At 45.4% G+C, this 25,153-nt stretch overlaps 1 protein-coding gene across 7 annotated transcripts in view; it reads left to right on the forward strand.

Annotated features, from left to right (window-relative positions):
• The first annotated feature begins 19,639 nt into the window (after window positions 1–19,639).
• Window positions 19,640–25,153, forward strand: part of TTC12 (tetratricopeptide repeat domain 12) — a 58,624-nt gene continuing 53,110 nt past the window's right edge. For 6 of the 7 annotated variants that reach the window (XM_038005197.2, XM_038005195.2, XM_008020899.3 and 3 more), the window contains exons 1-3: window positions 19,640–19,722; window positions 20,179–20,287; window positions 21,334–21,406. In XM_038005197.2, coding sequence (XP_037861125.2) covers window positions 21,349–21,406 — 58 coding nt within the window. In that variant the 5' untranslated portion in view covers window positions 19,640–19,722; window positions 20,179–20,287; window positions 21,334–21,348. The remainder of the gene's footprint in view (window positions 19,723–20,178; window positions 20,288–21,333; window positions 21,407–25,153) is intronic. The other variant, XM_008020896.3, reaches the window with a different exon arrangement.

A 25,153-nucleotide genomic window follows, 5' to 3' on the forward strand; every position in this document is an offset into this window, starting at 1 on the left:
CTGACACCACATCCAGCACCTACCACAAAGCCAGGACTTGATATTTGTCAGTCTTATGAATGACAGAGTGAATGAGTACATGAGTGAAATGATTACACATGCATACCAGCCATGGTTACCTGCCCATGTTCATCTGTGTGTGTGCAAATAGGGCCTACAGCTGACCAAGAAGATGCCTTTGACAGCCACACAGCAGTGCCTACTGCCCAGTACCCTGGAGGAAGTCCACACCTCCACCCACAAGGGTCACATGTGCCTAGAGAGGTTCTCTGCTCTGCCTGCCCAGTGCCTGGCCATGGGTCACCACCTCCTCCTTCCTCCAGGCTGGTGGCAATGTCCAGTCAGTGAGCAGCACCTTCACGATGGGGAAAAGCTGGAAAGACTTGACTTAGAGGACCCTGAAAGGCAGGAGCATTACTATTGGGTCTACCTGTGTCTGTCGCAAAGCTGTGGTTATCTGAGCCCCAAGGCTGACCATGCAAAGACTTGGAGCCTGCTTGCTTGGAGTCTCCTCTCTAAGATGGCAAACCTCTGGGTTGAGAGACTGAGAAAGAGCAAAGAGGAGGCCAAGTGTGATCTGGGAAGGGTCTACTGGTCCCCAGGTCTAGGTGCCAGTGACCAGGGAGAGCACTGTGCTGTTTCTCCTTCCTGAAACTGAGCTTCCAACCCCAGCTGAGAACATGATAACCCACAGAGGTCTGTTTAGAGTGCTTCCCATGGGGATGGCCATCCACAGGCTGTTGGAAAGCTGGCTGTGAGCATGAGGAACCAGGCTTGGAAGATCGCTACCAACAACAGGTGATGAATCTTCCCCAGGGAGCCTCAGTTTGGAGTGTAGGAATCTAGCCCAGAAGCCATGCTGTAGTCCATGTCCTGATGCTGAAGGAGGAAATAAAGCCCATCCTCTGACACATGGAGAGGGTCTGTCATGGGCAGGCCCAGGCTGGGACACAGCAGCAGCTCTCCTCCCCACCACACTTGGCCAAGCTCCTCCATCATCCCCTACATCACCCTTCTGAGTCTCCCGAGGCACTGTTTAAACTGCACATTCATGGACTCCAGCCCCAGAGATCCACACCTTGGCTATGGCATGGGATCTGGAAGCCATATCACAAGTGTGATGACTTGGGTCTGGGACAGGAAGATTCCATTGCATGTGGTCCTTAGACCACACATGGAGAAACACTGGCAGGTGTGCGGCTGCGGAACATCACCATGAAACGCCTGGCCGGAGGTCCTAGCACCATCCAGCGAAGGCTGGGGAAAGTCTTTCAGGAGTTTCTGCAGTTCCATGTAGACAGACAGGAAATGCTGTAGACACAGCCGTGTGTCTGGATGTTGGCAAGACACTTCCCAAAACTCAGTACACTTCACCACACACAGGCTGGACGGCAGTTAGCACCCCAAAGGAGCTCAGCTGAGCTGTGTGGGGAAACAGCAGCTGAGATGATGTAATGCCACAGAGACAGATGGAAACTCTTGCACACTCTCAAAAAATCCAACCACGAAAGTGCACGCTGACAGCAATGGGGCTCAGCAGCAGAGAATATTTGAAATAGAAAAATAAAAGGCTCTGGGGTCTAACTGGACTATAAACTCAATATGAGAGATGATGCATTGCAGATGGTCAAAAATACTTGTGATATTGAAACTGACAGTTTGATTTATTTATGTTTAACGCTTCTATAACACTATATCTGGCCATGCTGTAAGCACTCTACAAATATTTATTCATTTAGCACTTAGGACAATTCTGAGGTAGGTACTATTATTAACCCCATCTTATAGATAAAGAAACCGTGGCAATGTTTGATCATTTGCTGAGAGTCACACAACTAGGAAGAAGCAGAGACAGGATTTGAACCCAGTCATGAAGTCTCCATAGGAAACAATGTGTAAGCCAGCACTCTACCCTGCTGTGGTGTAGTCTCCCGGTCCCATGCTATACCCAAGGAGAAGTGCTGGCCAGGGATCCCATCCAGGGCAGAAGCACTGGAGGCTGAAGGAACTCACAGCCATGTCTGACAAGGAGCATGTAGAGGAGTTGAGTATGTTGAGCTTGGGGAAGAAACCGTGAAAGCAGGTGGGAGGGTGGGAGGAAAAACGTATACTTCGAACAGCTGTCTTCACGTATGGAGAAGCTGTTGTTTAGAAAAGAGGGTGGACTTAATATTTAATACTCCTGAGAGCTCAAGTAGAACAAACATTGTAGGGAAGTCTGTTTTATACACAAGAAAAACAGACCATTCTGTCTCTTGGAGTGACCCTAAAAGTGGACAGTCAGTGCCCTTAAGCAGAGACCAGGCAGCCACTCTTCAGGCCTGGGGAGAGGAGACTGACGCATGGATGCACAGACGACCCTGTTCAGATTCCAGATGCCTTTGATAGCAACAGCCCTGATCTCCCACCAAGGCCTGGAGCACTGAAGGCAGAGGAAGCAAACGGTCAACACAATCACAGCCATTGTTCCAGGTCACCTTCCAAGCACAGGCAGTGAGCGGAGTTGGCAAAGGTCAGAATGCACAGAGGGACTGGAGCATGCAGGACATCGTGTGCCGAGGAGCAGTCGGGGCCTAAAGAGGGAAAGGGGACTTTCCAGTGGCAACGTCTACCTGCCCTTTACCCCCATTTTGCCCCCAGGGAAGACCCAAGTCCAAACACACTCCAAGATAAGAGAATGTGACATTTCAATTACTCATTAGTTCAGTATCTATTAAGGTGAAATGTTTACTGAGCACCTACTATGTCAGCACATATGCATTGAGTAACGGGGGTGCAGTGATGAATACGATAGACAATGTCCTTGTCCTGATGGAACTCAAGGTCCAGCACATTGGAAAGATCATAGGCTTCAAAAAGCAACATATCTTGCATTGGAATCTAAGCTCTGGTGCTTCCAAGTTGTGTGACCATGGGCAAAGTGCTTAAACTTTCTGAGTATGCTTACTTCAGCTCCGAAACGAGAATTCCTACCTCACAGAAGTGTTTGAATTTTAAAGAGGCCCTGTCCTTGGCATGTGAAACATCAGCATTAGTATTCATGTTAGCCCGGGTTTCTTAGCTGCAAGCAGCCCAAGCGATTCTGGCTGATTAAACAAAACACGGAGTAAATTGAAAGGATATTGAGTGATTCACACTGTTGTGGGAGGCCGGGAGAACAAGCGTTCAGACCAAGCTTTCAAAAGTCATGTCCGTTACAGTGCTGAGCAATCAGTCTTACTGGAACACCACTGCCATCCATGGCCCCCTTCAATACCACCTCTGGATCGAGAGCTTGACCTTCCAACTGCTACAACCCACTTCCCCTCCCCACCCCTACCCCACTAGAGAAAGCCACACGCCTCCGCAACCATCTTTGCCAGCAAAATGGGTACAGGAAAGAGCTTCTCTCCTCCTTCGGTCTCACCTCCAGACGAAGACTCACATCGGTAAGTCTGTTGCAGAGTCTGGGTCTCACCGATGCCGGTGATGTAAAGAAGCCTGGGGAATGGAGGTCTCAGCGTCAACTATGGGGAGGTGGGAACCCAAAAGCCAGAACATCCTCCAGTACAGCAACGATGCTGGACACGTGCTAGGCAACATGACAAATGTTTGCTGGAGTCCCTGGCTTCGTCTGCTCACCAAATACACACCCAACCTCTTGCCAGTCCTGCAAACGCTGGGAGGAGATGCCTAGACTGGCCAAAAGCTTCCCTTCCTCCTCCTTGTGACCCTGGCACAGCCCTGAAATCCTTTATATGCATCTATCCACACGCGAGTGCCCCCGTCCCCAACATAAAGGACAAAACTGAGGTGGGCAGAGGGCTAGGGTCCCTGAGGCTCTCAGGGGAAACCCAGATGAGCGGCTGGGCCTGGCCGGGAAGGGCACAGTGGGCTAAGGCTGCCACCAAGTGGACGTGCTGAGAACCGCAAGAAACCAGATTTTTCCCCCAACCTGGCCACCCAAACGGAAAGCCGCTGTCTGTCCCGGGGCCTGAAAATGAAGGCTGCTCCTCTTCTCTGCTCCTGAATTGAGCTGTCCACATCTCCTGAACTCCAAAGGAGATAATGAAATCTAGCATTGATTTGCTGTCCTACAGCTTATAAAATGCTTCATAGGGTAAGAATAATTACATGATAATATTAAGTATTGTTGCAACAACTTGCATTAATTGTGGGCTTGCTACATGCCAGAAACTTTAAAACATCATCTCTTAATCCTTACAACAGATCTGTAGCAAACAAATGCATGTATCCAGCGGACATCCGTTTTCCTTCCTTCTCTTAACAGCACTTTGATTTTTCTTCGGGAATGTTCCTTCCACTCCTAGGACTTTTGTGGAAATGACTAGCAAGAAAGAAGCTCTGTTGGAACTCATAGGAAGAGAAGTGCTTCCAGGTGCCACCCCGAGGGAAAGGCTGCCCGAGACTGAAACCAACACACAGGAAGCAGAACAGATCTCAGCGGCATTGGAGTCCCATGGACCAGCCGTGACTGAAAAATGCCTGGGCTTTTCAATTCCCTGAACCAATGTATTTCCCTTTACTGAAGTCAATTTGCGTGGGATTTTTTTTTTTTTTTTTTTTTTACTTAAAATAAAAAATACTATTAATTGCTATGTAATTTAAAAAATTAGCATGTGGAAGTAAGCTGTTGTAAGTAGTAGATCCAAAAATAGAGAACTGTATGTCAAGGTTGGGGGCATTTATTCATTACCATGTGCCACTCCCTGTTTTCTATAACTGGATGTTGTTATTTACAATTCATTTGTCGAACTCCTAATCCCCAATCCTAACCCCTAAGGGACTTTGGGAGGTGATTAGGTCGTGAGGGTGGAGCCCTTGTTTAATGCCCTTATGAAAGAGACCCCAGAGAGCTCCCTCGCCCATTGTACCACGTGAGGACACAGTGAGAGGAAGGTTTGTGACCTAGGAAGAGGGCCCTCACCAGACACCATTCACTAGTGCCTTGATCTTGGACTTCCAGCCTTCCCAATTGTAAGAAATACATTTCTGTTGTTTATAAGCCATCCAGTCTATGAATTTTAGGCTGAATGGACTAAGGCACTGCTCCAGTGCTAGAGATTCAATGGGCACCAAAATGGACGTGATCCACACTCCCAAGCCACCTTCCTGATGGAGAATGCCACCATAAACCACTGAGAACGCAGCAGCTCTGCAGAGTACGGAGAAGAGTGATGGGATAGAGCGAGGTCACATGGCTTCTTGAGGTTGCATGGGCAGAGGCTGATGCAATAGGAATGTGCTCGTCGACATGTTTGCTGTCAGTCACGTTTTCTAGACGCCCTTGTTTGTATGGTTCCAGTTAGAATTAGACAAAGAAAGGACTCATGGGTGATTTGAAGGCAGAAGGATGTGGTGTCCATCATGCTCTTAAGGACTTACCATAGTCTCCTGCAATGACAGAGAAATATATAGGTGCTCATGAGTCCTGCACACGTTTGCTCTCCTCCACTCAAGTTCAGCTGACCGTCAGTCTCCTTCTGACCAAGCTCAACCGAGGTCCACTGCCAGACATGTGGCCACGGAACACACAGAGATCACAGCCTCCTGTGGACCTCTTCATGAAATTCCCCTTCACACACACATGGGGTGGCTCATGTGGGGGAGGAAGCAGCAGCCATGGAAAGAGAACAAGCTCAAGATCTGTGCTGGAAGTAGGTTTGGCAGGACTTGCTGGTAGGTTGGATGGAAGATGTGGCTTAAAAGGGGGTCAGGATGTCTCCTAGGCTTTGTCTTAAGCAAGAAAGTGAATGTGTGAGGCCATTGATTGAGATAAGAAGGAGCCTATCTAGGATTGGAAACAAGAGTTCTTCTTTGGCCATTGTGGTAGGTTGAAAAAAAAGACCATATTGTGGTAGATTGGGGAAAATCTGGTCACACACACACACACACAAATGTCTTCAGCAACTCCCAATCATAATCATAAACTTACATAAAAAATGCAAATGCAATGCAAAGATGTTTCTTTTTCCCGAACAGTTGAAAGTAAATTTCTGACCAGATGCTCCAGCACCTGTGAATATTGTACTACTTCTTATAAGCAAGGACCTTCTCTCCCCTACATAATCAGCATCAAAATCAATGTCAAGAAATTAACATGGGGCCAGGTGCAGTGGCTCATGCCTGTAATCCCAGCACTTTGGGAGACCGAAGCGGGTAGATCACGAGGTCAGGAGATCAAGACCATCCTGGCGAACACGGTGAAACCCCATCTCTACTAAAAATACAAAAAAATAGCCAGGAGTGGTGGTGGGCGCCTGTAGTCCCAGCTACTTGGAAGGCTGAGGCAGGGGAATGGCGTGAACCCGGAAGGCGGAGCTTGCAGTGAACTGAGATTGCACCACTGGACTCCAGCCTGGGCCACAGAGCGAGACTCCATCTCAAAAAAAAAAAAAAAAATTAACATGGATACAATACTATTATTTAACCTGCAGCCCTCATTCAAATTTCTCCAGTTGTTCCTCTGATGATCCTTAAAGCAAAAGAAAAATAATCTTTGTGTGTTCAACATTCACCCCAGGAATACACCTTTTTTTTTTTTTTTTTTTTTTTTAGTTTCATGCCTCTCTAGTCTCCATCGATCTGGAAGACGAGTTCTGTTTTGTTTGTCATGATCTTGACAATTTCGACGAGTGCAAGCCATTTGTTTTGTAGAATGACCCTCAATTTTAGCTTGTTTGAAATTTTCTCACAATGAAGTTGAGGTGCTGCTCTTTCACAGGAATGCCATGGAGCTGGTACTCTTACTCTGGCCGCATCTTACAAAGTGGCATGTGATTTCCATCCTTCTGTGTCTGACGAGGTCCTCTTGGATCATTTGATTAGGGTGGTGTCTGCCAGGCTTTTTTGCTGTGAAGTCACTCTTTTCTCCTCTTTGTAGTTAAAAAGCATTTATTCATTGTTGTAGTATTAACATTAATTGAGGGCATGCTATGTTTGGAGGGACTTTAAAACTTTGTAGATATCCCGTGCCCCATCAAACTTTCAACTGATTGTTTATCTGTATCAGTATAGACTGGACTAGTGGTTTACTAGTTTTCAGTGAATTCCGTTAGCTTCATTATTTATTTTGATGTTCAGATTGTCCCTGATCCGGTCCCTCAGCAGGAGCCCATTCAATCTGGTTTCTGTATCTTTTTTACATGACCTTATCATTCTTTGAGCTCTTCATTGCTTCCTGACACAACAGGATGTTACATTCTCATCTTGTCCTTTCTCTACTTCAGTCCTGGAAGCAGCCATTTCCTCATGAAACCTAAGTTTCAAGAGGCGCTGGTGTAGTGTACTCATTGCTCACAGGACTCCTCAGTGGACACACACACACATTTGCTTTGGTGCATGCACAAGAACATGCATGTACCTTCCTCTTCCTCTCTTTTCTCCATTGCCAACTCTCCTTTCCAGTCCACCTCACCATATGGACACCCTCCTCACCCTGCTTGGAGTTTAATGCCCCATGCCAGGCCAGGCCACTCCTCTATGGGAACACCCTTCTCCCGAAGTGGGGCTACTTCCTGCCATACCCTCGTCACTCTGCAGAAGCTCTGATATCCTGCACAGGGCCATCTTTCTACCTAGATGTCTTTCACCTCACTTAGGCTCTGATGGCCCACACCAACACTTCCCCCGACCCCATGCTGCATAGGTACTCTTCAGCCTCCTTCTGCCCTGGCATTCTGTGCCAGGCCACCCCATGCCTTGAATGGGTGCTCTTGCATGCCACTTGTGCTGCGATTTCTACGGACAGGTTTTCCTCCTCCATCTCACCCCCATCCTCCACCCACACTTTCCTCCCTGGGGCACTGATTCACTCTTCCCAGCTGCCTCTCTCTGGCAATGCCTTCTCACCCTATTTGGCCTCAGACACCCTGCTTTGGCTGCAGCAGTCTGCCTACCTCTAATGGCTTTAGCACTGAATTATTCAGGAAGAGAGGTGATGGGTAAAAGTCATTTTGAAGTTTTAAGAAAGCTGTTTTACTAGAGAAACTTCAAGTCTAAAAAATAAAAATAAAAATGGCTTGTGATTGCTGAAGCCCTAGGCCAGTGTAGATTCCCTCACTCTAGCGCCATGGTTGCCCCACTCATACCAATAAGAAATGAGCTGCTAATGCGGGGCACAGACTCCAGGAGGGAGAAGTCCTCCAGTGCCTTTCTCAGAAGAGGGCAAGGAGCAGAAGTGACAAGGGCTGGCATTCCAGAGAGTGTGACAGGGCATCTGAATATCTGGAACTTTGTTGCATAGAAAGAACATCCATGAGAATGAAGTCAGCAGACAATAGCAGGGCTCAGCAGTGGTGGCATAACCTCAGCCCTGATGACACCGTTCAACACCAAGAATCTGACCACAACCAAAGCCAGATATAATTCCAGGATTTTCATTTCATCAACAAGCCAATAAGTTCCTTTCTTGTCTGTTTTTTTAAGAGATAAGGTATTGCTATGTTCCCTAGGCTGGACTCCAACTCCTGGGCTCAAGCAATCCTCCTGCTTCAGCCTCCCAAGTAGCTGGGATTACAGGTGTGTGTCACCATGCCCAGCTAATTCCTTTTTTAGGTTTAAGTGAGTTCACAATGGATCTGTTACTTTCATTAAAAGAGATCTAATACTAATTCCTTCGTGAGCAAATTTTCACCATTTTACAGAAGAGGAAACTAAGACTCAAAGAGGTTGAGTGACTTGCCTAACATCACATGAATGTTGTGATGGTTAGTTTTATGGGTCAATTTGGCTAGGCTCTAGTATCCAGTTATTTAATCAAACACTAACCTAGGCGTTTCTGTGAAGGTATTTTGTAGATAGGGTTAACATCTGTCACCAACTGGCTGTAGGTAAAGGAGATTACCCTCATCCAATCAGTTGAAAGGCATTAAGAACAAAAACTAAGGTTTCCTGAAGAAGAAAAAAATTCAGCCTAAAGACTGCCTCAACCTCTACCTGAGTTTCCAGCCTGCTGACCTGTGGATTTTGGACTTGCCAGCACACTGGCAAGGATGTGTGTAAGGAACTGTGTGAGCTAGTTCCTTAAAACACACCTTTTATAGATAGATAGATACATGGTGTATTACTAGTCTGTTTTTACATTGCTGACAAAGACTGGGTAATTTATAAAGAAAAAGAGGTTTAATGGACTCACAGTTCCACATGGCTGGGGAGGCCTCACAATCATGGCAAAAGGCAAAAGGCATGTCTTACATGGCGGCAGGCAAGAGAGAATGAGAACCAAGTGAAAGGGGAAACCCCTGATAAAACCATCAGATCTTGTGAGACTTATTCACTACCATGAGAACAGCATGATGGAAACCACCCCCTGATTCAATTATCTCCCACCAGGGCCCTCCCACAACACGTGGGAATTATGGGAGCTACAATTCAAGATGAGATTTGGGTGGGGACACAGCCATACCATATCACATAGATAGATAGAGAGAGAAAGAGAAAGAGAGAGAGAGAGAGAGAGAGAGAGAGATGATAGATAGATGATAGATAGATAGATAGATAGATAGATAGATAGATAGATAGACAGATAGATAGATAGATTCTATTCTATTGGTTTTCTCTGGAGAGCCCAGACACAAATGGGACATGGGAGAACTAGAACTTCAATCCAGACTTATCTTACTCTATACCCAGAACTCTTTATTTTTCTCAGTGAAAACTGGCTTAAGAGGAAGATACACATACGTGTACAGATACATATGTGTATCTTATTGTCACAGGATTCTAGAAATATGCTGATAACCTCACATCTTTATCCTCATCCTAAATGGTTCTTTCAAAGTCTGGATAGACAGCTTTCCCCAGCACAGTGAATTCAACCCACCAAAGCTCCTCATTATCCCTTTCTTCATCCCTCCTCCTCCTCCAACTCCTCCCCCTCCTCTTCCTCTGTTGTCTATCATAGAGAAGGGCAGAGCCATCCACTTGCTTCAGTAAGCTGAATAGCCAGCATCATCATCAGAATCCTTCCTTTCTCTCTCCCCGTTTCCAATTTGTCAATGTTTTCTATTGATATTCTCTACTGAACATCTCTTGTATTCATCTCCTCCTCTCCAACCCTATAGCTGCTGACTTCGTCTCTCAGCACCTCAGCATCTGTGCTTTGCAATTGTACACACTTCCTTGCCCATAGGCAAAGGCCTGGTGGCTGAGCACTGGCCACAACACTAAGAAGTCAGCAAGCGAGAGCTGAGTAAAGGACATGTGTGTATAGTGTGTGGAGCTGTCTCAACAAGGAATTGCACAATCCAAGGCTACATCGATGCTCTGAGGCAGGGAGGCAGAGAAAAAGGATGAGGGTGTGCAGGCAGTGAGGACCAGTGCTGTGCTGTGCTTTCCTTTCCTTTCCTTTCCTTTCCTTTCCTTTCCTTTCCTTTCCTTTCCTTTCCTTTCCTTCCCCTTTTCCCTCCTTCCCTTCCTTCTTCCCTCCCTCCCTCCCTCCTTTCCTTCCTTCCTTCCTTCTGAGATGGGGTCTCAATCTGTCGTCCAGGCAGAAGTGTAGTAACATGATCTTGGCTCACTGAAGCCTCAAACTCCTGGGCACAAGTGATCCTCTTGATTAGCTGAAACTACAGGCACATGTCACCATGCCTGGCTAATTTTTTTTTTCTTTTTTTACTCTTTCAGAGATGGAATCTTGCTATGTTGCCCAGGCTGGTCTTGACCTCCTGGCTTCAAGCAATCCTCCTGCCTCCGCCTCCCAAAATTCTGGGATTACAGGTATGATCCACTGCGCCTGGCTCTGTCTTTATAATTTCTGAGTGGTACGAATCACCCCTAAATGAATGACCAAGAACCCTAAATAAATGATGAATAAGTGTTAAACATTCTCTGGAGCCTAAATTGTTGACATCATTTAATTCACTATCCAGAGAAGCGATCATAGCAGCAGTAGCAGTCAGAGGCGGCTAGCCAAGTACGGGACACATAGTAGGTGCTCAGCAAACATTAAATAAATGCATGAACGGCTGACTACTCATGGGTCCTAGCCTTTCTCTGCCACGATGGTTGTCCAGGAGCAGCCAGTGTGCCACACGGTGGCAGTGCTGTTCCACACTAGGCAGGGTTCGTGGCACTGGTTCCCCCTGGCACTAAATGCTCAATGCTTTTCCTTTTCAGGCAGAGAAGTCCTACGATCCCCAGAAAGGATCCAAGGATGACATTGGTGGAGACACACTGCCTTTCTTAATGGAGTGGGGGGCACGCCCCTCTGGCTGTAGTTAAGATGCATCCTTCACCTTTGCAGGGGTGGGCCAGCCTGTGAAGTGGAGGGAGCAGTCTGTAAGGAGGCTTCTACATTCACGAGGCCCAGCAAGGCCCAGAGGCTCCTGCAGTGGTCAGTGATGGCAGGAGTCTAAAACAGGGCTCTCTCAAGAAAGTACATCTGAGGCAGTGTGGTGCAGTGGGGTAGCCTGAGCTCCGGTGGGACACAGACCAGAGCTCATATCTTGGCTCAGCCTCTGACAAGTCACTTCACCTCTCTCACTGCATTTTCTAGTCTTTGAAATAAGAATAAGACCTTGTACAGCTATCAAGAGCTTTAAAATAAATAATGCATATGAAGGACTGAGCACAATGCCTGGAACATAGCAGCTCATTGAGGGCTAGTTACTATCATTACTGTTGTTGTTGTTAATAATTGTAGTGTCATTCATTAAGTATAGAAATCTAAAGGAAGACTCCTGGCCCCTGTGGTCACACGGACTAAGTCTAGCTGGATCCTGAAATTATTTCTACGTCTATGGTAGAATGCTGTTTTTTTGTTTGTTCATTTTTATTTTTGTTTTTCAAAAGGACATAGGTTTGGAAAAAAAAATCAAATGTGACTTTTGAGTTCTCTTTAGGGAGGAAAGAGACAGTGCCAAATTCCTTCGGCTTCCTCCTTCTCTAAATCTTGAAGCCAAACTTATCAAATCAATTGCAGCTCCAGCATCCATGGTGAGGGGTCTTTGTCTAATGGGCCATGTTTGTAGTTTGGATCCTGGATTCAGGGACTCTGTTTACACCAACCACTCTCAGCAGGCAAAGGTGAGATCTCTTTATTCCTCATGTCCTCAGAAGAAAACAATATTATCTCTCCTAAACTTTTTTTTTTTTTTTGGAGATGGAGTCTTGCTCTGTTGCCCAGGCTGGAATGCAGTGGTGCAATCTCGGCTCACTGCAACCTCCGCCTCCTGGGTTCAAGCAATTCTCCTGTCTCAGCTTCCCAAGTAGCTGGGACTACAGGTGAATGCCGTCATGCCTGGCTAATTGTATTTTAGTAGAGATGGGGTTTCACCGTGTTGCCCAGGCTGATCTCGAACTCCTGAGCTCAGGCAGTCTGCCCGCCTTGGCCTCCCAAAGCGCTGGGATTATAGGCGTGAGCCACAGCACCTGGCCGCACCTAAGTTTTTAAAGTATGGTTGATGAGAAAAGACAAAGAGAGACAAAGACAATTATTTACACTAAAGAGAGAGCAGAGTTAAAGAGAGGGGAGACAGCTTATACAATCTCCAAGTCTCAGACTTACTGTACAACCTCCAAGTCTCAGACTCACTGTGAACAAATGTTCTCCCATTTTTATTGAGGACATAAAGCAAAAGTAAAACTGAAGTACCACACAAGGGATTTAGATTAGGTGGAAGTAGTCATTGTGAAATATGATTCATAAAGTTTCTCTAGGAGAAATATATTTGAAATGCAAGTCAGCAACAATTTAAAAGTCTGTTTCTCTCTGTGCATTTGAATATATATGAAAATGCATAGACATTGACACTTAAAATGTAAATCACAACCATTGTTATTTACACGTACTCATATGCCGGGTCCCTAGACTTTGTCATTGTAACAAGTGAAGAACAAGTGGTCTGAGTGGCTGTATTAGACATGATGGGCTATGTGATGCTGCATTAACAAACAAGCCCCAAAGTTTTATGGATTATAACAAGAAAGATTTATTGCTTATTCATTCTACATACCCATCAAAGGTGGACAGATATCTGTCCTCCATGTCCTCACTCAGGGACACTATCTGGTTGCTGGGTCGGGGAAAAGGATATGTATGGATAGTCAAACTGGCTCTTAAAGCCTTCTGCCCATTTGACTTCTCCCAGCACTGCACTGACCAAAGCAAATCACCAGGCCATAGAGAAGTGAGATCCTACGATGCACCTGGAAGGGGGGAAATTGGAATCTTCGTGGACAGCCCAGTGGCTATCCGGAGTTTACTAGGATTTCTGACGTGTTAAAGTGATCAGTCTGTCAAGTGCTAGATTTATCCTGAAAAGTATTTTGTGACTATAACATTGCTTGTCCTCCAGGATGGACCTCTCTGGGAAGGCTGAGGCAGAGAAACTATAAACACCTTTATTCCTTTTCCATCTAGAATAACATATTTGAACCTTCCTCTAAGCAGAGCAAGAGATTAACTCACTTATTCAACAAATCTTTATTTAGCTCCAACTAAGCACCAGGGACTGGGGATACAAAGATAAAATAAAGCAAAATCCCTACTCCCAGGAAAGGCATTGTCTAGTTACCCTGTTGGATTTAGAGTGTTGAGACTTGGAGTAAAGTTTGGGTTCACAGAGATGTATGTGGGAGTCATCAAGATGGAAGTGACTTCTGAAGAAGCCACAAATGTCTGTGGCTTCCAGCTCAACCAAGAGCAAACACGCTGCCCCCATCTTTTGTATCCCTCCTGCCCAAGGAGCTCCCATCATTCCATCCCTGGTCTCTTGCCTTGCTGTGTCCCTGTTCCACACCCTTCCTATGGCTTCCCTCCTGGATAGAGCTGCCCCTACCCACATCTCTGGGCTCATCTTGCACCACTCTTGCCTTTCACAATGTTCCTTGCCTCTAAACTTTTACCAGCCCTGTCCCCTCTGCCTGGAGTCATCAGCACACTCCCAGCCTGCATATTAACCAGGGAAATCCCTATTTTTGTCGGGACTTGCCTGACAGCATTTCCTCCTCCCTCACTCTTCCTTAGGTACTAGATCTTCACTGCCCTTATCATACTGTTCTATTAATATAATAATCTGTTGATGCGTCTGTCTTCCTCATTGGACTATGGGATTCCTGAGGACAGAGGCTGTGCCCCTGGCTCGTAGTATGATATTTAGTCACAGCAAACACTCCAACAACTTTTGTTGATATTTCTGTGGCAGAGAAGTATGATGAGATTATCAGTAAAAGAGATGCAGGCATGAAAATATATCCCATAAGGTTGGGCACGGTGACTCACATCTGTAATCCCAGCACTCTGGGAGGCTGAGGCAGGTGGATCACCTGAGGTCAGGAGTCCAAGACCAACCTGGCCAACCATGACCAACATGGTGAAACCCCGTCTCTACTAAAAATGCAAAAGTTAGCTGGACGCAGTGGCACATGTCTGTAATCCCAACTACTCAGGAGGCTGAGGCAGGAGAATTGCTTGAACCCAGGAGGTGGAGGTTGCAGTGAGCAAAGACCATGCCACTGCACTTCAGCCTGGGTGACAGAATTAGATGTCATCTCAAAAAAAAAAAAAAAAAAAAAATTCCATAGTAGGATAGTATTCCAAGTGTGTATGGGGAGATATAAAATGGAAAAATGACTTCAAGGAGAAAAAATAATAACATAACCTTCTTAATTTCATGATCTCAGTAACAAATTGCTCCAATGTTTAAAGTTTATTGGATGAGATGCATTTAAAAATTAACATGTGTTTCATTTTAAAACAGCAACATTTCTATTATGCTGGTATAACAATATTATTTGGACTTATGATGAAAAAAATTAGATATAAACATTAAGAGAGTGTTAGTTGAATAAATGAATGAATGAATGAATGAAGAGTGCTTTCCATATCAGTTAACATTAGGTTTGACTGGGCGTGACAGAAAACCCAAGATAGCAGAATCTTCAGTAAAAGTCTTTATATTTCCAGCAACTGAAGTATCTCTTGTTGGTGTTCAGTGTCTCACTCACATAGAAATAAGAAGTTGGGCAGTCCAAAGCCCGTGAGGCAGCTCCATGGTCTCAGGACCCAGTCTCCTTCTAGATCCTCAACACAACGCTTCTGTATCATGGTCCAAAATGGCTGACCCAGCTCCAGCCATTGGGTCCCCATTCCAATCAGCAAGGAAAAGGAAAGGCAAGGAAAAGAACATCCTTTTGGGGACACTTCCCAGAAGCAGCACCACCACCTCTGCTTATATGTAATTGGTTAGAACTTGGTCGTGTATTACACAAGGAAAGCTTGGAAACACAGTCTATTCTGTGTGTCTTGGGCCTTGCTAAAAATTGGTAGATCTGAAGAACAGGAGAATAAATATTAAGGGACAATCATCAATTTACTCCACATCTACACTTGGATAACTCATGGGCATTTTGGACTGGATATCACAAATCTGAACTCATCTTTTCTCCAAATGTGATTCTCTAATATTCTCTGGCTCAGCCAATGGAGAACCTTAATCTGGTTCAAGCTGGAAACCTAATGTCATTATCGATACTTTCCTGCTGTCAATCCTTCCTCCAAAATACATCTCAAATTCATCTCTATTCCTACCGCCAATACCCACTATCAACCTCCTAACTTGGCTCCCAGTGTCCCTCTCACCTCTTTTCAGATCATTCTCTGCATTGCAGCCAGAATAACTTTCTAAGAAAATATAAAAATCTGAGCATGTCACTCTTCTGCTAAAAGCCCTGGAAGGCCGCCTATGGTGCTTAGGATAAAGACCAAAAACCTTTACATGGCTTTCAAAGGCTAATGTGATCTGGCCCTTGCTTCATCTTGTACTGCTTACCTTTTGCTCTCCACGCAGCAGACAAACTTGGCGTTCTGCTGGTTCCTCCTCCCTACTAGGCTCCTTCCTGACTGCCCATGCCATTTGCTGTTTCTCCACCTCCCTCTTTAACTGTCCAACGCCCACTCACTCCCCCAAGTCTCTTCTTGAACACCACATCATCAGGGAAGACTTCCAGTGTTTGAGACTAGACTTTCATGGCACCCTGTGCTACCTTTGCTTTTCACCCTTTACTTTTTATAGCATTTATCACAATGAGAATTTACATGATGATTTTGATTATTGACCCTTATTCCCCTTGGGTGATAAGCAAGCTCCTTGAGTCTGGTGACCAGATACCACTGGTGCTCTGCTGCATCCCAGCATTTAATGAAGTGTCTGCACTTTGCTACTCAGTGTGGCCATGGTCTATAGAGGGGTGTCACTGCAGACCTCAGCCCCTATGCCTGTTTAAACAAGATCCCCAGGCAATTTCTACATACAATCAAGGTTCAGAGGAGCTGGTCTAACATATACTAATCATAGTTGTACTAATAGTTAATAATACTTACTAGTTATTGATAATGCTCCAGGCATTGTTCTAAGCACATTGCCTATATTAACTTATGTACCTCTCACAGAAACCCTATGGGATAGAGAATCATTTAACAACTCTGTTTTACAGATGAGGAAACTAAGGCCCAAAGGGATTAAATAACTTGCTTAAGGTCACACATCTAACAGTAGCAGTAGCAGATGCATATTGTACGCCCACTGTGTATAACAGACCAGTTACATTGAGACAACAGGTTGTGCAGCACAGAAAGAATCAGATCACAGGGCACCAAGTGAGGGGGCAGAGAGCTGGAGTGAGGAGGAGCCCCTCAGATCTATCTCCCGGTGGAGTGATGGGCTGGGGTTTTTAAGGAGATCATGGAGGGCGAGGGGCTAGAAAACTGGGGTTGTCCATTGGTGGGATAAGGGGGATGACAGTATCAGAATTTGGAAACTGCATTCTTTGGTGAGTCAGCTTCTGATCAGCTACAGTAGGAGACCTGGATGGGGGCCAGCAGGACAGGGTCACAGTGGGGCCCTCAGACCAGCTGGTGTCAATGGGTCCTTCAGAACAGCTGACATTAGTAATTTCACTGGTTTGCGGGACCTGAAAGAATATTCCAAGTGGAAAACGTAATGTTTTATGTTCAAGTTGTTACCTATAGAGCAGTTAAGGGGAACTATAATCTTGTAACAGGTCTACGTGATTCTGAGATAACAGACACCAAACAATTGTGAAGAGGCAGGCCAGAGCACAAGCTGACCTTATGGTTCATGCTGAATGTGCTGCAAGCTGGGCTTATTTTATTTCTCCCCTTCCCTGCTTCACTGATTAATTTTATAAAATTTGTAAGGATGGTTTCAGTAGTGTTAGCAATAAAAGAGGAGGAATATGATCCCCAGTACCTAGCACAATAGAAGGTGCATGGTAGGTGCTTAAAGACATTTTAATGAATGCTAATAGGTGGAGATGTGAGATTTGAACCCAGCAAAATGGATCCAGAACCCCAGCCCTTAACCACTTAGCGTGTGATGAATATATGTCAAGTGCACCCCAGGGGCCTTCCACTGCATCTGGCACACTATAGACCACTCACATTTGCTGAACGAATATGTGAGTGAATGGTTATGTGGTATAGTCAGTTGTGGGCAGATACCTCTGGAACACAGGAAAGGAGTTTAGTGAAAAGAGTAGTAGGATAGGAAGTAAGTGATTTGGAACAATTGGCCTCAAAGTGATAAGAAACATCCTGAGTTTGGGGACCATAGGCATATAGCCTTCATGTGTTCAAGGCCTCACAAGCAAGAGGAAAATGGGATGATACTAATGGTGATAACCAAAACATCACTGGTTCTTGTCTCCATCAATTCCCATAGGCTGGAAGGTCACTGTAAAATACCCCATATCCTTCTGAGGATCCCTATTGTGTGCCTGGCCTGTGCTCATCAACGTCCTTGCTCCTGCCAGGCACCTACACTCCCTGCTACTTCTCCTGAGGCACCTCAGTCCCTTGGGATAGCCACTGTGATCATGTCCTGCTGGGACCCCCAGGTCTCCTGTTGCAGCTGATGAGCGAAAAGACTCACTCTGCTGATGCTGTACCTGTTCAGCTGCCAAGAGGAGCAGAACATCCCTGGCCCCTTTGTGTTATGCTGCATTAGAGGGGTACCCAAGCAGGATGGCATGTGGACCAATACATCATAGAGACTTCAGTCAAACAGCTCTTCTGTTCTCTACAGGACACAGGCATGCATCCTATGGGGCCTAGGCCACAAGAGAGTCAACATGCTGTACTTGGAATCAACATTAGAGCTAGTTGGCCATGCCTAGATCCCTCTCCCCTCTGACGAATTCCATCTCTAGGGGCTCCTTGTTCCCTACCAAACAGGTTTCCATAAAGCACTCATTTGCCAAGAAGTTCCAGGTGTTTCTGACCATGAACTTAAGCTCAAGTTTCCCCTGAACCTGCTTTTTTTCCATTGGTAACCCTGCACATAATACTCTGAGATTTTGTTTAGAAAAACAGACTGAAATTTCTTTAGGGCTGTGTGCACGTATTTGGGGCGTGAATGAATGTGCCCATTAGCTCATTCTGCTCTAAACCCTACTACCATTCTCCGGATGTCGTCTGCCACCTGTTCCTACTGACTAGGTACCAGGCACTGAAACCGCCATTGCAAAATTATAACTGAGATAGTGAAAGGGATCTGACCTAACTGACTCCATCTTGCTCCTCATCTCCAAGCTGTCTTTGTTCATTCCTAGGCATAGGCCAAACTAACTTTGGGAGAAACTTAGTTTATAGTTTAGCTTTGAAACAAAGACAATACCAGCTCTTTCCCAAACAAATCCCCTTCTTGCCTGGGGATTAGACTGCCTTTTCAGGACTAACAAATGAGCCACAAAATTATAAATTATGGTTTAGGAGTCATGCAGCTAGAGGCTGCTAGATTCTAAACCTCCTCAAATTGCTCCTGGGGATAACATAAACTATTGTAAATCCTAAGATCATTGCTTAAGATATTTGGCAGACACTGCACTCGATGGATCAGCTGGCACCACCCAGATGGATAAAATGGCTCATCTGGTCTTATGGCCCCCACCTAGGAACTGATTCAGCACAAGAGGACAGCTTTGACTCCCTGTGATTTCATCTCCTATCCTACCAGTCAGCACTCCTGACTCACTGACCCCTACCCACCAAATTATCCTTTAAAACTCTGATCCCCGAAAGCTAGGGAGACTGATCTGAGTAATAATAAGACTCCGGTATCCCTCACAGCCAGCTGTGTGTGAATTACTCTTTCTCTATTGCAATTCCCCTGTCTTGATAAATCAACTCTGTTTAGGCAGTGAGCAAGGTGAATCTGTTGGGCCATTACAGAACTTTAACCACAAACCTGGTGAGAAAGTGCCATTTTTCCATTTCATAGATGAGAAAACTGAGGATTAAAAAGGTTACTCAAATAATTCTCCTAAGGATAAATGTGTAAATCTTCTAACTCACACATTCATCAATAAACAAAACCGGATTCACAACTACACTGGAGACTTTACATTTTGGTCAAGGATATTAAGCTAATGGGAGTGAGACACCCCCTCTTCAGGAGAAAAAAGGCAGCAGCAGGCGCTGCTTTAGAGACCAGCACTTTGCTTCCTCCATCTCCCCGCGCCAGGCATCGGGCATCCCAACCTCGACTTTGGCCTTGAACTTGGCTCGCTCCGGAGCTAGAGCCCTAGGGTGGTGATGGCGGGGCCATGCCCGCCCCCGGTCCCGCCCCTGGTCCCGCCCCCGGTCCCGCCCTCCGGCCTTTGACCCCGCCCTTGGTCCCGCCCCGGGGCCCCTGGCTCCTGGCCCCGCCCCAGCCTAGGCCAGTCGCTGCGCCATTTCCTGTCCAAAGCTGGGCGAGTCAGGTTGGTGCTGGGGGGTATCCCGGAATACCCCGTGGGAGCTGGTCCTGGACTGGCCTTCAGAGCCGAGCAGAGGACGCTGCTTTGGGCCCCAGAGCATGGGAAGGTCTCGGCTGCGGTCTGGGACCTGCTTGGAGGGCCCCGGGCCTGCGTACGCCGGGGAGCGGTTGCCGGGCAACAGTGCGGGCGGCCTGGCCTCTTTGCGCCCGGCGGGCAGCGCGCGTCTGGGGCGGGCTCGGCGCGGGGCTCTGGCACAGGTCCCCGCTGCCGCAGCCCTACCGAGTGAAACACCGAGGGCGGCGTCGCTTCGCCGTCACCTGGCTCTGGCCCTCTCACTCTAGCGTGGGGGTGGCACTGGCCAGGCAGTGAGGACCCTGAGATCCATGCCCTGGGAGACAGGGGTTGTCTCCTGTCCCTGCACCCGCGTGCCTGCCTTCTAACCCTCATACCGTTGGGCAGGTTAATTCACTGGACTGGGCCTCTGTTCCGTGGGAGTTGAAAAGATTTGATCTGGAAGAAACCCTACGGATCATTCAGTTAAGCCGCAACCCCACCCCGTTTTATATAGGTAAGGGTGCTTCACAGTGAGCGCTCGTCGCGTGCCTGGTGCTTTACATCAGTCCCCAAAGTGTCCTTGTGGTTTCTCTCTAACCTTCCCATAGTATGGGTGAGGACTCTGAGGCTCGGAGAGGTTGTGACTTTAGCCAGAATCACACAGCTTGTAACTGGTGGAGATAAGGACACCCAGACTCAGATTAAATCACTCGCAGTTTGTTCGTGGCAGATTACGTGTTAGAATCATGTTACACTACTATGAAACCTGGCCGTAAATCAGAATCACCTGGAACGGGTTTAAAATCTACATTCGTGGCTGGGCACTGTCCCGGGTTTACTGACTCAAAATCTCGGGCTACGGCTGAGGAAGCTGTATATTTAACAAGCTTTCTGATGATTTTTATGATCTGTGGATGAAGCACTAAGTACCGCTGGGTAGACCACGGAGCCTTCTCCCACAAAAACATCTATAAAATAATGTCTAACGTACCTACAGCAGAAGAGACGCTGGTGAGCATGGTAACATCATGTTCTAATCCCTTCAGCCCATTTGTACCCTTTCTTCACTCTTCAGAAACAAGCCAAAGGTGTATTTTAAACAAGTATGGACATTTGGATGCAAATTGCCCCAAGTTTGTTACCTGTCACACATCCACATTTAAGTTTCTGACTAGACCGGCCTGTCATGATCAAAGTCAGGAGTTAGTGTATTTCTCTATCCTTGGCAACCTGTCATCTGCTCTCTCCTCATCTCCATGCCAGGTCCCTAAATCGCCGGGATTGATGTTAGCTTTGGAAGAACTATTTGCAGAGCGTTTTCTGCACTGAAAGGAAGGCTGGAAGCTTTGTGGAAGCATTGCCGCACATAAATGAGTGCCTCTTGGCCTTAAATAGCAGTTAGAATGAAACGGATCACCCTACTGTTATTCATTGACATTTATAAACAAAACTGTCATAAAAATAATCACTTGGCTCTTAGTTTTAGAATGCTAATAAGCCTGACCATTCTGTTTAGTGCTTTATTATTATTAATTTCATCATTTATGCTGCATCCCTTAGGGATTCCGGTTCACAATGGATGCTGATCAAGAGAAAGATCTGCAGAAATTTCTTAAAAATGTGGATGAAATCAGTAAGTACTAGTAAATCATACATTAATTTTTGCTTTAGAGAGGTGGAGTAGATAAAGGGAAATGATCATCTTAAGTTCCTGGGTGGCTTGACAGGTTTGTAACTCTCAGGGAAAAAATGTAATTGAAATTAAACAGAAGGGTATTGACAGGCAAGTTATAGCCTCGGGGCCATATTTTCTGGCTGTTAATTGGTATCAGAGAAACTGTTAACATTTCGATAGGAATTCAGGCTGATGGTTTTCCTCCATATTTTGTATCCTTCTTAGTGGAATCCGGTCAAAACGAGCTGCTGTTTCCTCACTGACAATGAACCTAGCTGTTCCCTTCAAGGGTCTAGAGCCTCATTGATCAGTGTGAGATTCCTCGCGTTTTAGAGTAGAGCCATTTCTGTTTTAGAGCTGCAGAGGCAAAATCAAATGACTTTCCTTTAGAATCCATCACATTACATGGATGGCTTATGAGTCATTCCCTTCTCTCCCTCTAGATGAGAAAGTCCTTTCCCAAGCTCAGACAGGTTGGATCTCAAAGAATATGTACTGTGATCCCACAGATCACTTTCAGGAATTTCTGAACCTGTCAGTCCCTATTCAGGGAGCTCGTTTGAGTATAGAAACAAACCAACGAACAGGCAAACAGACCTTCCATAGTAAATACAAGAAATATGTTGAAATTGCTGCTTCTGGCAGATTGTCTGGGTTTATAGAATCAACTGGTTTTAAAGCTAGTTTGGGTGGTATCATAAATGATACATGTATAATGCCTTGTGTGCCTCATGGGCCTGCTCATCCCTGAGTGCTGTTCCATGGAGCTCTGGCCTTGGCCCACTGCTGCCTTTCTCTTCAGCTGGTCTAAACATGTAGCTTTATCTGCCATCAGTATGTGGTGGCCATGACCCCCACATCTACGTGGATACTTAGCCTTCTTTTCTGAGCCTCTGCTTCTATGATCACTGTCGTACCTACTGTATCCCACAAATAACTCAAACTTAAATGTGTCCAAAATTGAGGCATCATCTCTTTCCCTCCCCTTTGCCCTCCCCCTCCCAAATAAAACCTGCTTCTCGTACCCTCCCCTTCATCCTGGTCTCAGTTGGTGACACTACCATCTAGAAATTTACAAGTATCTGAGACTCCTCCCACCTCATAACCCTGCATCCAATTAGCCATCTAGTTTGGTTGGAGAGCCATCCTCTCCAACCCTCCCTTTGTTCTGGTTCCTCTCACCCAGACTATTTCAACAACCCCCTGATTGTTTTTCCTATCTCCAGGTTTATACTCCCCACAGAGTAATGTATCTAAAATGCAAATCTGACCCAGACACTTCTCTGCTTGGATTCCTTTTGCAGTCACAATAAATCCCAAGCTCTCATCAGGACTTAAGTCCTCCCATGACCTTGTCCTTACCTCTCTCATATCTCCCTACCTCACGCTTGAGCAGCAAAAAACTGCTGATAGTTTCCCCCACACATACTCTGTGTTTCACACTCTGCACTGGGTCTTTGCCATTCCCACTGCCTCTTCATCTTTTTTTTTTTAACCTGGCTAACTTTTATGGATACTCACAGTTCATTCAGGTATCATTTATACCAGTGCTGTCCAATAGAGCTTTCTGTGATGATGAAAATTTGCCATAATCCTCACTGTCCACTATGGTAGCCACTAGCCACATGATTATTGAGTATTTGAAATGTGGCTTATAGCTCCACTCTGTGTGGTTAGGATTCTGTGTGTTTATGGCTGCAGTCCAGGTTTGTAATGTGGCTTGTTTCAATTAATTTAAATTTATGTAGCCACATGTATATAGATTCTGTACATTTACTTCTTGGGCTCTTGCTATGTGTTGAATGTTGGTAGGCCGTAGAGAATACAGTCAAAGAATTACCTCTTCATGGTTTCAATAGTCTGGTGAAGAAAACAGATATTAAACAGTAATTTCAAGTGTGCAATATGAGACACAGAGAGAATTATAAAGTGTAGGGATCTAACCCAGCTTTGGGAGGTTGTATTAGTCTGCTAGGGCTGCTGTAACAAAATAGGCTGGCTGGCTTAAATGACAAAACTTTATTTTCTTAGAGTTCTGGAGTTTAGAAATCTAAGACCAGGGTGTGAGCAGGTTTGGTTCCTTCTGAGGCCTCTCTCCTTGGCTTGCAGATGGGCACCTTCCCGCTGCGCCCTCACATAGTCATCTCTCTGTGTGTGGATGTATTTGGTGTTTCTCTTCTTATAAGGACACTAGTCATATTGGATTAGGGCAATAATTAATTACTTCTTTAAAGGCCCTGTCTACAAATACAGTCATACCAGGAGTTATAGCTTCAACATGTGAATTTGGCAGGGGGGATGCAATTTAGTCTATAACAGAAATCAAATTAAGTTTTCCTGAAGAAGTGAGATTTAGGCAAAATGTGAAGAGTGAGTAGGAGTTGGTCACTGAGGAGATGACAGGGGACTATTCTGGGTGGGAAGTAAGGAGGCAGGAAACCTAAGAGTGAAGAAAGAGTGTGGTGCTTTTGAGGAAGTGAAAGAATAAAAAGCCCCATATAGCTGGAAAGAAGAGATCAAGGAGAGAAGAGTCCGATCTGAATATGGAGGGGCCATATTAGGAAAGACCTTGGAAACCATGGTAAGGAATTTGTGTTTACCCTGAAAGCAGTAAATCCATTCCAACTAATTTATGTAGTGACTCTTCCCTCAAGGAGATGGAGCATCTCTACCCCTTAAATGTGAGATACATTTAGTGACTTGCTTCCGAAGAGTACAGTATGGAAAGAGAGGGAAGAAAGTAACATTACAGTGGAAAAGGTTGACAAACACAATTTCAGACAGATGATCAAGGTTAACCTCCTGATAAATCACGCTGATTGCATGCATCCTTGATATGCCATAATGTGCCATGGTCTTTTTCCCCAAATCCTGTAACCCCAGTCTAACCATGAGAAAAATACCAGATAAACCCAAATTGCAACGTATTCTATGAAATACCTGATCAGTACTACTCAAAACTATCATGGTCATCAAAATAAGGAAAGGGTGAGAAATGGTCACAGCCTAGAGAAGCCTAAGGAGACATGACTAAATGTCATATAGTGTTCTGGAGGGGATCCTGGAATAGAAAAAGGACATTAGGGAGACAAACAATGAAATTAGAATAACGTGTGGAGTTGAGTCAATAAAAAAAGTTAATTAAAAGACATGAAAGAAGAGCTAAATAAATGGAGACATATTTAATCATAGGAAGACTTATTTGTTAAAGATGTCGATTTTTAAAATATTCTATACAGTAAATGCAATTTAAATAAAAACCCCCAAAGTAGTATGTACTAAAATTCAGCAAACTGATTCCAAAGTTTACATGGAAGAGCGAAGGACCAGCAAGAGCCAAGAAAACTCTGCAGGAAAAAAAAAAAAAAAAAAAGGCAGGACAACTCTCCCTATCTGACGTTGAAGATTTATTATAAAGCCATAGTAATCGATGCATGGAGGTTTTGGTGCTGGAAAAGACAATCAGGGGAAAGGAATGCAGAGCCTGGAGCAGACTCGTACATATTACAGGGCTGATGAGACACATTGCTGGCAGGGACTTCTCAACAAATAATGCTCCTGCCCTACATGAAAGTCAACTCCAGGTGAATTACATACCTTAATGAGAAAAAAACTTTAAAACTTTTATAAAATACCATAAAATAGTATATTTATAACCTTACTGACACAAAAGGCCTAAATTGTAGAGGAAACGATTGGTATATT

This window comes from Chlorocebus sabaeus, chromosome 1 (assembly GCF_047675955.1).
Source record: "Chlorocebus sabaeus isolate Y175 chromosome 1, mChlSab1.0.hap1, whole genome shotgun sequence".
Lineage (NCBI taxonomy): Eukaryota > Metazoa > Chordata > Mammalia > Primates > Cercopithecidae > Chlorocebus > Chlorocebus sabaeus.